The sequence below is a fragment of the Passer domesticus genome, chromosome 17 (assembly GCF_036417665.1).
Source record: "Passer domesticus isolate bPasDom1 chromosome 17, bPasDom1.hap1, whole genome shotgun sequence".
NCBI lineage: Eukaryota > Metazoa > Chordata > Aves > Passeriformes > Passeridae > Passer > Passer domesticus.
In genome coordinates this window covers 5,472,821-5,486,063 of record NC_087490.1, presented here as the reverse complement: position 1 = coordinate 5,486,063, position 13,243 = coordinate 5,472,821, and the positions used below count along the sequence as shown (strand labels likewise).

At 45.6% G+C, this 13,243-nt stretch overlaps 1 protein-coding gene across 3 annotated transcripts in view; it reads left to right on the top strand.

Annotated features, from left to right (window-relative positions):
- The first annotated feature begins 476 nt into the window (after positions 1-476).
- The window catches only part of DGCR2 (DiGeorge syndrome critical region gene 2), a 42,266-nt gene continuing 29,499 nt past the window's right edge, over positions 477-13,243 (top strand). The window contains exon 1 of one of the 3 annotated variants that reach the window (XM_064393159.1): positions 477-840. In XM_064393159.1, the coding sequence (XP_064249229.1) occupies positions 762-840 (79 nt within the window). In that variant the 5' untranslated portion in view covers positions 477-761. The remainder of the gene's footprint in view (positions 841-13,243) is intronic. The other 2 variants (XM_064393157.1, XM_064393158.1) reach the window with 2 other exon arrangements.

The following is a 13,243-nucleotide window of genomic DNA, read 5'->3' as shown; positions in this document are numbered from 1 at the left end:
GAGGCTGTGCTGGGGCACAGTGCCCATCAGAGCCCCTCAGTGCCCATCAGGGTCTATCAGTGTCCATCAGTGTCCCTCAGAGCCCATCGGTGCCCCTCAGAGCCCATTAGTGCCCATCAGTGTCCTTCAGTACCCATCAGTGTCCCTCAGGGGCCCTCAAGGCCCATCAGTGCCTCTCAGTGTCCCTCAGAGCCCCTCACTGTCCCTCAGTGCCCCTCAGAGCCCATCAGTGTCCCTCAGTGTCCCTCAGTGTCTCTCAGTTCCCCTCAGGGCCCATCCCGGGGCACCCAGGGCCGGCGCGCGCTCCCGGGGGTCGCGGGCGCGCGGGGCCGCCCGGCCAGCGCCCCCTGCCGGCTGCCCCCCGGCCCCGCCCACCGCCGTAAGTGGGCGGGGCGTGCGCTGATCCGCGCGCTCGGCCCCGCCCCCTGAGCGCCGATTGGGCGGGCGGCGCGCGGCGGGAGGGGGCGTGGCGGCGCGGGCACGGCGGCGGGGAGGCGCGGCCGCCATCTTGTGCGCCGGCGGAGCCCTGCGAGCCGCCCCAGCGCGGCCGCCCGACCCGCGCCGCTCCCGCCGCTCCCGCCGCAGCCAGGGCCGCCGGCTCCGCCCGGGGCGGCGGCGAACGGCGGAGGGAGGGCAGGGGAAAAGCTCGGTGCGGACCGGGGCCCCCCGCGGGCCCGGCGGCGGCCCCTCCTCCCGCCGCTCCGCGCGTCCCTCCCCGCGGGTTTGTGGCGCTGTGCCGGGGGAGGATGAACGGAGGATAAATGGTGCCCAAGGCGGACAGCGGCACCTTCCTCCTCCTCCTCCTCCTGGTGCTGAGCATCACCGAGCCGCTGCGGCCAGGTAGGGGCGGCGGCAGGGCGAGCCCCGGGGTCGGGGGGACAGCCCGGTCGGGGCCCGGAGCCGGCCCCGCCGGCAGGGCTGCGCTTTGCCGCCGCTTTGTGCGTTCGAGCCGAGCCGGGAGCGGCCCAGCATCGGTGCCCTGTGCCGGCTGCCTGGATCCGAGAGAGCCTGGATCTGCCCTGGGAGCCGGGGTAAAACGTTCGTGTCAAAGTGTGAAAGCTTGGCTAGAAATCTGCATAACCCTGCGGGTAATGAGCGCAGAAGATGTGGTGACTAAGTTTTCAGGTGCTTGTTGCTTACCTGCTTTTGTGCTGTGGGCCTTGGTGCCAGACAAAATGCTTGCTTTCGAAAGTGCCATTTAATCCTGCCAGGAAGAGAAAAAAAAAAAACAACCAAACCCTGCCGCGCCTGGTTCGTCTTTCTGGTTCTGTTTGTGCTTCTTTTAGGGAAATAATTCAGCGATGGAGTTTGTGTGCTAGCTGTTGGGCATGGTGCTTAAAATCTTAAGATGATTAACTTAGGAGAAATGGTTGGTGTTTGCGGGTAGAAAGCTACAGTTTTTCTGGGTATATCGCTCAGCTGGAGTTTCTTTCTGGGTGTTGAACTCTCTTGGAGCTTGGCGGAGCCCTCGGGTATCAGGGGCAGCTCCTGCCAAGGAGCATCAGTAGCCAGAGCGTGAGGCTGCCTGGGGTGGTTTGCAGGTTTGGCAATTGCCCTCCCATCGCACCACGAGACTGTTCCTGGGAGATACGTGCTCCTAGTAAATAGGAGAGTAAGAGCCATGGTGTACTTTGAAAGCCCCTTGTTCTTTCTCTTAGAAATAACGTTTATGACCCAGACTAATAAAACGTAACAGTATTAATGAACTGCGTCTAAGCGAGTTCCCAGCAGAGCTGAAACACAATTGGGTCAGTGTAGGCAGAGTTATTGAAATAACTAACTTGGGTGTTGAAATGTCTCTGTGTCTGCCTTGTTTTGTTTTAGCTTTGTTTTTTTGGCAGTGCAGCGTATGTACAGGGCTTATGATATGCACTTAAGTAGTCAAAAAGCCCCCATTGTGTTGGTAGCCTAGTATTATTACAGCTAGAGGCTTTTATGGCTGAGAAGGTACTATGTAAAACTGATTTCAAGCAGCTCCTTTCACTGGCACTAAGTGCTACAAGCTGCTGGATTGCTGGGTGAAAGGGTTCAGCTTATTCAGAGCTGTCTCTGTGCTTTTATAGGTGGGCAGACTTGACCCTGAGCTCTGCTGGGGGTGGGCATTGTAGCCTCCTAGAAATTCAAAAATGGCCTTTTTCATATTGTGTCACATTTGTCACTCCAGTTTGATACTGTACCTCTGTCAGCAGCGGATGCTTGATGGATGAATGCAAGTTTTTCACTTATTTTGTTAAGATGAATGATGCTTTTCCCCTGGTGCTGTAGGTGTAATGTACCTGCTTTAGAGATTTGTGGGGCTGTAGCCTCACTGGCAGGAGTGTCCTTGTGAGCAAACTGATCTGCTCAGGTTCTGCGCAACTGGCTTTGAAACTTGTAGTGTTAGAATTCCCCTCTGGCAGCTCCATAAGCATTCCATGAATTTTGCTCAAACCATATGTGTTCCTGAACCCAAGGTGATGCACGTGGATGTAGTGTTGCAGCTGGAATTCCTTGCTGTGTGAGGAGTTTCTGAGTTCCGTTTGGGGTGGACTCATCCATCCTGTTTACGTGGTGGCTCCGGTTGAGCTGTCCATGGTGATGCCTCTCCCTCCTCCTCAGAGGAGAGCCCATCACTTCTGGGTGGCCTCACAGCTCTCTGCCGATGTCACCTGGCTTGTTTGGTTTGCTTCATTCAGTGTCTTGAATCTGCTGTCTCAAACAAATCACTCATTTGATAGATTAGGAGCACATGGCTTCATCCTGAAACATGAGGTGCAAGTAGGGCAAACCTGGCTCATGCAGGTCCAGAGGACATACAGAACCAAATAAACCACTTTAATCAGTGGTGGAGAAGTGTCCCTGGTCTCTTCTGGGGAGAGACAACAGAAGGAGAAGAGTACTTGGACTTAGAATTTATTTCCCAGGTGGTGTTTGCTTTCCTTTTTACTTTAAACCTGTGTGTTGTAGCAACTGTCTTTTTGGTTCAGGAAGGATGCCTGCAGCTTGCTTAGCTTAAATCTGTGCTTGGAGCTATCAGATGAGTGCTGCAGAGCCCTGGGAGGTTTTATGTACTCAGAGATGAATGTGTAGTCCCTTCACAATTCAGTCCCGGCAGATCAGGCATCTCTTTGTATTTCCATGTTAATTTGACACTAGCTTTGTATCCATGTTCTTGCTGTGCTCTTCAGACAAATAAAACCTTCTTTTAAGCCTCCTCAACTGTAGTATCTTTTCATGCAATCTGAAAGGCAGTGATTTTACACGGGCCTATTTTTTTCTGCATTTAGGGTGAGGTGGACTTTACTAAATTAGGAAGAAATAAATACAAATTTATTTTCTCTTTTTTTTTCTCTCTCTCTTGGTTACATGAGTCTGTTTTGTGCTACTGCCATCACTAACAGCACAAGATCCTTTCAACATACCATGACATTGGCTCCAGCTGGCAGACTTGGGTTCCTGAAGGCACTGTGGACAGTTAGATTTTTCTGAGCCTGTGGACTTGTAATGGTAATTTTGAGCCTTTGAGAATTGCCACCTAGATTTTTGGGTTTTTTTGTCCCAGTGTTTCCATCTTTCCAGTTCTGTTTTGACCATATCCCTCTCGTTTTGACTCATTGCCTGCTTTATAGTGCATTTTTGAAAGTGTTCTTTTTTTTTGTTTCAAAGTAGGGCATTTCTCCTTGAGTTGTGTTACTCACTGTTTTTGGAATCTGCTAATGTGAATTGAAGTTGAATGTATCAAACTCTTCTAACTATATGGGTGTAGAGTGAAAGACTAACTTATTATTGCCTTTAAAAACTTGCCGATTTTGCTCTGTCTGTTGCTTTTTGGGGATATTTACCACAGTAGGGTTTCATTTAATAAAATCTTTTCCAGGACAACTCAAACCCATCTGCTTCAGGTTATCTGACTAGCTGGCTGAGAGAGCTGATGTCTGTGTGAGGAAATATTTCAGTGGTGTGTTAACTGAGTTGCAGTAAGCTGCTCTGGTGCTAGCTTAGATTTTTCCCGAGTTTCTGAACCAGTGCATTTCTGTCAGTTGTTGGAAGAGCATCAGAGATGTAAGTTGTTATAAATTCAGTCTTTCACAGTTTGAGAATATTTAAGAAGTTTCTTTTTCTGTTAACACCCCAGTGCATCCCACTGAGCAGCAGAGGTTTTGGTGTCTTTCTGTAGCATTGGGAGCTTAAACAGTCTGCAGTGACCACACTGACATGTTTCAGAGTACTATTTACAGGGTTAATTAAGATCATCATCACTAAAGACAATAACATGTTTTCATATTTCTCTAACAAGATACTGCTGCTTGCTAATGGAAGACACTTAAACATGGTCAGGCTTTATATTGGATTTTGTAATAGTGGTTTAGTACAGAGCCTTGTGAATGTAGGTCATCGGGCTTTCTTATTAGAGCATTTGCCAGGCAGCTAAAAGCCAATTGAGTTCTTGTTCTTGCAGCGTTTTTTCTCCACTTCAAAGCCAGCTAGAGGAAGTAATTTTATTACCCAAGTTCTGTTTCAAAAAAATATTGCACAACGTACTTAATCTGCAATGCTTAGAAAGACTTGCCAGTGCAAGTGGTCTGGTTAAAACCCCACATCCAGCTCCCAGCTGGAACTTCCCATACACTTGGGAGCTTGCTGGCAGCTGTGGTTGTGCTCCTGCAGGTGGGATGTTGGTGTTTTGACACGATATACCTGGCACGTGTGTTCAAATTGCTAACCCTTCCTTGCCTTTTAGTCAAGAGGTGTTGGTCTTGCATGCAAGGCAGAACTCATCAGAGTAGAGGTGTAAGCAAACCCACGATCAGCACAGTTTCAAGGTGATCCACTGGTGTGCTGTGACTGGATGAGTCTGGTTTTGTCCAGTTCAACTGTATTGATTAATTCAAATGGAGACCCAAATGCATCAGTCATAAAATTTGCTCTGGCCAGTGTTCCTCTGCTCTGGAGAGACTTTGTTGGTAGGCAAACATGAACCCTTATTTTGCTCTTTGTTCACTGTCTCCACCTCAGTGAGAGCTGTGGTGAGTGATATTTATTCAGGTTCATGTCTTTGCTAGCTGCAGTTCCTGTCTGTGTATTTAGGTGAATTCCCAAGAGGAAGGTTCTAGGAGTGAGGGGTAGAAGGGTTTTTTTCACACCTCCTCAGTTAATTTTGCTGAAAGTAGGGCTTGTCTTGTCTTCCAGTCTGGTGTATTTCCCCCTCACCCCTTTGCTTCTTAATCTACTGGTTTTAAGTTTTATTTTTCTTCCTACTGTTACCTATTATTGAGTTTTTATCCTGATGTTCCCTGCTCTGCTGTTTGTTGTTTTTACAGCTGCAGAGCGAGGCTGACGGATGCAAAAAAGCTTTTTTGTGGCTGATCTCGGTGTAGCAGAGAGACAAAGCAGAAGGTATCAGACCTTATTAGCAGGTCTGATACTTTAAGACTGGTAATTCCTGATGTTAATTATAAAGCAAAATTTTTGAGGTGCAAGTGGATTTGCTGCTAGCTGTGGATACAAAGTAAAGGAAAAAAAAGGAGTCAGTGGGCAGGGCAGGGCTGCTTGCATTGCTTTGGCTCTGAGAAATAATAAAGCAGAGGGGCACCTTGGGGGTTTGCAAACACATGACTTGTGTGTCCCTACGGTAGGTCTGGGGGCTGGGGAAGGTTAGCTCAGAACAGCAGAAGTGATGGAGGATAAAGCACTGTCACAGGCTCTCTGCAGCTGTGCTTCTTTCTTGTATGTGAGGGGAAAGGCACAGCTAGGCTGAAGAATTTTAGATACCAAGTATGAAAGATGTAAAATCCCCTGGTGAATGTCAGAAAACCAGTCAAGACTTCTAATGAATCATTCTGTCCCCTGGCATTACCTTTGTTAGGGCTGGTGTTGATGTTGAATTGTAATGTAAGAGTAGCAGCTACCTCTGTGGTCCATCTTTGAGTAATGCCTGGGTCTCTGGGTTTTTACGTGGTGATTTCTTGCAACTTTAATAAGTTCTTGTTTGATGCTGTGAGGTGCATATGAATAACTTCTTTTGTGATTAGCAGAACTTTCCATTGTGCAGTGCAGACCTGTGTACTCTTGAGTGGAGCTTCTGAGAGCTGAAAGTTCTGTCTGGAGCAGAACCTAGAAGGAACTGAGTGGAATCACAGCTCCTGCCCTTCAGGGCATAGTGTGTGTGCCCAGGGTTGTTCTCTCTTTTGAAGTGGACATGTGCATTGGGTTCTTGCAGTGGTAGCCAGGACAAGGAAGAGCTTAGATAAAAAGGGAACAGAGCACAGCTAACAGCAGGCTCAATTGGAGGCTCTGCAGATCTTTGCCTGTGTGATCTGAAGGGTTAACCTGTGGTGGGAAGAACCTTGCTAATCTTTTATTCTGTGTAGGCTGATAGAAAGTTATGGCAAGGAGGAGTATAAGAGATGGGATTGTCCATCTTCCTGTCCCAAAAGGAAATCTGGCAAACCCAGGCAACTCCTGAAGTTGTTTGTCAAGCACATTGTTAATGATTTCCTGTGATAAACTCCAAACACCAGATTCTTTTGATAACTCTGGTGACCAGTCTGTTTGTTCTGCAGTTATAACTTATTACTTGTATAAATGCAGTCTAATGCACGAGTCCCTCATAAGCTGCAGCTTTAAAGAACAGATTCACAGCTTTCCAGGACAGCTCAGGTGCCAGGTTTTCTGCAGCACCAAGTGTGGTGGGTGCCTGCCAGTGCCCAACCCTTCCTGGCTTTCCACTCTCTGGAAGGGTTTCTGTTCCGTGCTGGATCCTTGCATGGCAGGCTCACATGTCTGCACTGCAGTTCCCAGGTGGTTTTGTGGAGGATCCTGAGTCCAGGAGGAAACATGGATTGGGTGGGGAAGTCGTTGATTTGCTGCAGCAGGACTCGAGCAATTTAGTTGCTTAAAAACATGAGTTTGGGATTAACCTTTAATCCATATTCCCTGAACTGTGAAATCCTCTGGCATCTTTGGTTTCCTGTGAAACTAGATTTTTCTTTGTTTTAAAGGCTCAGCCTGCTAATTTTGGGTTTCATGAACAGTGTTTTACTGGTATTTGCTAAATGGATCTCCTGATAAAGTAATTAGTAGTGTTTTCCTGCCATTCAGAGAATTTAGTAATACGGTGTTAAGTGTAATGGCAATTGATAGTTACTTCATTATCTATAGCTAAATTAAATAAATTCAACTTCCTACTTAATTAAAATTGGTTGGTCTAACATATTTAGCTTCTGTTTATTGAGTATTGTGCATGAGAATTATCAGCCAGCTCAGGGGGTGGAAATGTAGAGGTAGCTTTTGGTGGCTGCTCTTGGGATATTCCCTGCTCTTTTGTCCTTTAACTGATTTTTTTAAAATCATATTTTCATCGGTGTAACTCTTTTTTCCTGTGTTGTCTTCTCTTTCATACACTGCTTCTGTTGTGCTTCCTCATACCTTTCCCACTAGGACCAGTTACTTGGGTGCCCAGTGGAATTATTTCAAAGTCAAAGCTAATAGAAAAATGGGATTAAGTGCCATTTCTGGAATGATGCTGAGTGTTCTGAGCTGGCTGCAGAACTGCATTGGTGTTGTCCCTTAGCATTTCTATCTTTGGTCTGTGTTAATATTTCTTTAGCAATGTAAATAAAACGATTTATTCTGACTTAAAAGTAACTTATCTTTTATACACTTCAGAAGAAAACAACCCTGCTTCTAACACCTGCTGGGTTTGAGTTTGTGCACAAAGTAGTGTTTTGCCTTGTATGTGTTAAACCTCTAAAACTTACTGCAGCTTGTTTTAATCTGGGGATGGTTAAAACTGCATTTGTGTTTTCTCTCAGTTGGATTTGTGGAAATTTGATACACTTAAATTACTCTTCACTGGTTAAAATCAGTGACATACGAGTGCTCTGTTAATGAGATGTGGGAAAATCTGCATGAAATCTTGGGAATCTTGCAGGAGGGAGATCAGAGACTTAAGTAGAAGCACCATGCCACCTGAATTTTGGCAGTAAGCAGGTTGGAGGAAATGATTCAAGAATGCTGCAGTGCCCATCTTTGTCTTTCTGAGCAGTAATGGAATTGAAGGTAGTATTTCTATTGAGGTGGCAGCTAAAAAATGGCAAAGATGAAATTTTGTGGCATAGTACCTGACACATGGGCATAATAGATGTTGAAGAGTGCTGGCAGTACTTGAGTTGTTAGAAGATGTGGGGGATGAGAAAAATATTCTGAGAGAATTCTGTGGTTTTTTACAGCTGGGTTGGATCTGTATTTGACTTCTGGTAGAACTGTTAAACTCAGGAGTTGGATACGTGGAATTTCTCCTCAGGTGTTTGTTTTGCTGGGGAAGAGGGAGGCACAGGATCTCATCCCGTGTGGACAGCCGGAGCTGGGGCTGACATTGGCCACATTCCTGCTGTGCTGGCCTTCAGTGGAGCAGGGAAATGCTGGTCAAAGCTTGAGCCATTTGCTCCAGTGCACAACAGCCCCTGCACAGCTCCTGTGCAAGGATAAAACTGCGTTTCTGTATTTCAGGTCATAATATTTCTGTGTATTGAATTTTTGCTCTCAAGTGTCCTAGGTGCTTGCTCATCGAGTCTTGTACAAGATGTGAACAAAAGTGAAACAGGAGCAGAAGCTTTTTTTAGTGTGACCTGCATTTGAATAGTGCTCAGGCACAGCTTTCCTGTCTCCCTGAATTGTTAGAGTCTTGTTTAAACCTTTCTTAGGGCCCTGTAGAGAACTCCTCCACATTAATTTGGTTTTAAAATTAAAAAATTACGTTAGTTTTTGGAGAGTGGTGTAATTAAAAAATACCTGATTTCACCTATTTGCTTTAAAGACTACTGCAATTCCTCATATTTTACTTAAGCAGAGTTTTTAAAGTACATGCTTAGCTTTAAATTGTACACTTCATTTGATTTGTTAGGATTGCTTATGTGCTGAAAGTTTAAGGAATATGCTTAAATACTGCTGAATCTTGTACTAAAAAAAAAAAAAAAGATGAGATAGGAACTTTTTTTGTTTTCCTGCAAAGAAGGAACATGTGTTGTCTTGCTGAAAGTAAATGGGCTTGCTAAGTAATACTGCTGAAATCTGGCAATTCCTACTTCAATTTAAATGGTGGCTACAAATTAGCCTTGATTGCTCTGACAGTTCTTGAATTGCTGTTATCGTGTTTCATCTGGGTACTCTTCTTGTTGAAACGTGATCTAAAGAAAATACTAATTCAGTTCATGTAAAATTTTGGATTTGAATTTTTCCTCTGAGGAAAATGAGTTTTTGTAGAGTATTTGCTAGCTTTTAGTGTTTGGTTGTTTGGTTTTTTTTGTGGGCTTGGGGTTTGTGTTGGTTTTGTTTAGGGATTTTTTGTTTGTTTGTACACCTATAGTTTATTTGGTCAAAGGGAATACAGCCTGTTCATCTGCTGATTCTTAGTAAACTTGTTTTGTTTATGAACAAAAACTGATCCAAACTGACTTGGTGTAGGATGTATTAATCTTGCAAATACTGGAAGAGGAGAGGAACCATCTCACAAGCCTGGATTTTTTTGGGTGTAGTTCTGGGTGGGCAGCTACCAGGTAATAACTTTAGATATAGAAGTACTCTGAGCTGTGGAACCTGGGTAGTTGAAGGATTTGTGGTGTGGGTGGGATAATCCATCTGCCCTGACCTGGTATATGGATTGTGGGGAGAAAGCACTGGTGTTGATGGTGCCCTTTTCTGGACACAATTGATGACTTGCTGATGTTCTTCTTAATGGACTTTTTCTTTGTTGCTTAATTTCTTGTGAGAATTAGTTTGTTGTGTGTGTGGCTGTATTTAAATTCTGTGTGAGGAATCGTGCTATTTAGTTAGCACTATTTCCTGTGAGCATGTTTCATAAGCAGTGGGGCTTGATGAAACCTGGACTCGAGTGGGCTAGTCTCTGTCCCTGTACCTCCTCTGCTGTAGTACCCTTGCTTGACACTAATTTAATAAAGCCATGTCTTGCCTGTGTCCCTCTGCCCATCAAAAGAGCTGGAGTCCTGCAGGGTCTTTTGCAAAGGTTCAGTTACCCCAGCTCACCACTTCCTCTGCTGCCAGCTGGGAAAACACCCCCCTGGTGACAGTGTGACACCCAGGTGTGCTGGCAGGCTGGCACCTGCTGAACAGTGCAAGCCGTGTGGGGGTTTCCTGCCCTCTGAAGCTCAAGAAGGTCAGAATTTCCTTCCCTTGTGCAAGCTTTTGAAAGACATACGCTGTCTTTTCCTGGTCTTGACTTCTCTCAAGCTTGCTTGAAATTGTTTAGTGAATTTGTGAGGTGATTGGCACTTTCACTGATCAGCTTTCTTTAGGGAAAGGGTTAAAAATTTGGTGCTGCACAGGTGTAAGTGGCTTGTCAGTGTTGTACTAAAACACTGAAATCCTGCCTAAGGCTGTACAAAACACTCAGGTCCTGAACAAGGTTGTTAGTGTGGAGAGACAATAGCTTTAGTTTTGAGCCATATTAGAGGCTTCTTGAGTACCAATGGCTTTGGTTTTGTTTGTGCTGACTGCTCTTTGTGTCTGTGCTGTATTTTGCTTTCTCCTTCTGCCTCTTTACTTATTATCATAATATAACAGTTTTTGGGGGGGGAGGAGAAGCGCAAGACTGTTGCTTAGCCTGGTATTCTCACTATGAAAATAAACTGGTTTTCAGTCTGGAATGCTGCATTGCCTAATTCACAGTATTCTTTCAGCTTAGTTCTGTTTTCTCTTTGGTTTTAGCAGTGCTGGAGAATTGGGAAACACATTTTTTCTGTTTCAGTGAATAAGTGCCCACTTTCATGAAGCTCAAAGTCTGTATTTTCTAAGTCTTAAAAAATTATAGCCAGGATTCCCATTCAAGAAGCTCTAATGTTGTTGCTTTAGCTGAATGCTGTGTCTGTTCCCTGCCTTTGCTTTCCTTTTTTTTTTTTCCTTTCGTTTTTTTGGTAGTTATTTTGATTTCTCTTTCTCTTTTCCTTCCTTCCTGGCCTTGAGTTTGCCCTCCAGACAAAGAGCAGACAATGAATTGCAATGAATGACACTTGTGAGCAAGGAAAAACTGGGTCAGTTCCAAGCTCGTGCATGGTGTAGGTATAATAAATATAGAACCATAGGACCATTTCAGTTGGAAAAGACCTTTGAGACTATCCAGGCCAACCATTAACCCAGCACTGCCAAGTCCACTAGCAAAACATGTCCCAAAGTGCCACATCAACACCTCTTTTACATACCTCTAGGGATCCTGACTCCATTTCTCTGGGCAGCCGGTTCCAATGCTTGGCAACCCTTTTGGTGAATAAATTTTTCCTAATGTCCAATCTAAACGTCCTCTGATGCAATTTAAGGCAAATTGCTCTTGTCCTGTTACTTGGGAGACGAGGCTGACCCCAGCTTGCTGTCACCTGCTGCCAGACGGTTGTAGAGGGTGGTGAGGTCTCCCTGGGCCCCACTGTCTGTCTGAAGGTTTTTTACTGAGTGAGGAGTTCACCCTCTGAACCATGAGCTTTATCCATGAGAATGCTGCAGCAAGTGGTGTCAAAGATTTACTGAAATCTACCAGGTAAATGACATCCACAGCCTTTCCCTGGGCCACTGAGTGGGTCGCCCTGTCCTAGGAGATCAGGTTAGTCAAGCAGGACTTGCCTTTCACAAACCCACACTGGCTGAGCCCGATCCCCTGCCTGTCCTGTGTGTGCCATTCATGGAGGGTGAGCTGCTCCACAGCCTTCCCTGGCACTGAGGTCAGACTGACCAGCCTGAAATTCCCCCCATCCCCCTGATGGCCCTTCTAGCAGCTGGCTGTCATTCCTGCTGATTTCCAGTCAGCTGGGACCAGCTGAGCTGGCCAGGAGTGCTGGTCAGTGATAGCGGCTCAGTGAGCACTTCCACAGCTCCCTCGGGATCCTTGGGTGGATCTGTCCAGCCCCACAGACCTGTGTGTGTCTAAGTGGCCATGGCAGGTCACTGAACATCTCCCCTTGGCTTATGGGGGCTTCATTCTGCTCCCTGTCCCTGCCTTCCAGCTCTGGGGAGTGGGTACCTGGAGAATGAATATGAGGGGAAGGAGACTGCTACCATTCCTTACCCTGCTGTAAAATCTTTTGATGGATGTTGAGGTGATCTAGCATAACTTACTATGACAGAACACTGAGTAATACTGAATGTTGGTGAGTGTTACTCATTAAGGATTTACAGTTTTCAGCTGGAATGCTGTCACAATTTTAATTACTTCATGAAACAGCATGCTGAGGTTATAAAGAAAATGCCAATGCCTCTGACATGTATTATTTATTTCTTTTTGGAACTGATGCATTCCTATTAGATGGGATTATAACTTCGGAATCTCCAATTTTCAGGATCTGGAATTAGATTTGAGAATAAATGTGGGCTGTGTTTTGGCTATGAGCATATCACATGGCCTTTTTTGCCCCGCCAGGCTCTGTGCTGCTAGGTGCTGTTGTGCTTTCATACTCTCCTGCACACACTCAGGCCATGGTGAGCCAAAGCCTCATGCTCTAAGGGCATGTTTTCAGTATCATGGGTGAATCACCAAGCGTTTTATCTTTTGTGGAATTGGACATGAAAATGGAATGCTGTTTTTCCCTAGCTTTTATTTCTTCTGAAGGTTTTAAATTTTAATTATTCTATAGGCTTTTAATTTGAAGAACAGTAAATAGAAGCAGTTTTATTGAGAAACTAATAAATTGTCTATGAAATGGGTAACTGATGGTGACACACGAGCTTCACAAATAGTTTCCTTCTCTGGAAAAGATCAGTGTTATAGTCTGCTTTCCTCCTACTGTGACTTTGTTATCAAGTACTGTATTTATTTATTCTGCTACACTGAATGCAGCAGTGGGTGGTATAATGATAAACCCCAAAATACATAATGGGCGTCAGATTCACCGAGAGACACAAAGACCTGCTGGCAAATGAACAGTTAGTGGAAACTTCTCTGAGACCTGGAGCTGAGGGAAATGCCATTTACGTATGGCTTCTCTTCCCTGGGAGCAGAGCCCCTGTATGGGACTGGGGGTACCTCAGAGACAGGTTGGAGACAAGCAGACCTGTTTGAGGCTGAGTCGGTTTGCAGTGAGCTGCTCTGTCCCCAGAGCTGTTCAGCAGCTGGCAGTGGCCCCTGTGAGCAGAGGCAGGGCAGGGCACAGGCTCCTCACAGCCTGGCAGATTTTCAGGAATTTTGTGAGAGATTCACCGTACCTGCTGCAGTGAGCTTCATCTGTGGACTTGGGAGACCTCTAAGTTAGGGAAACTGCTTTTT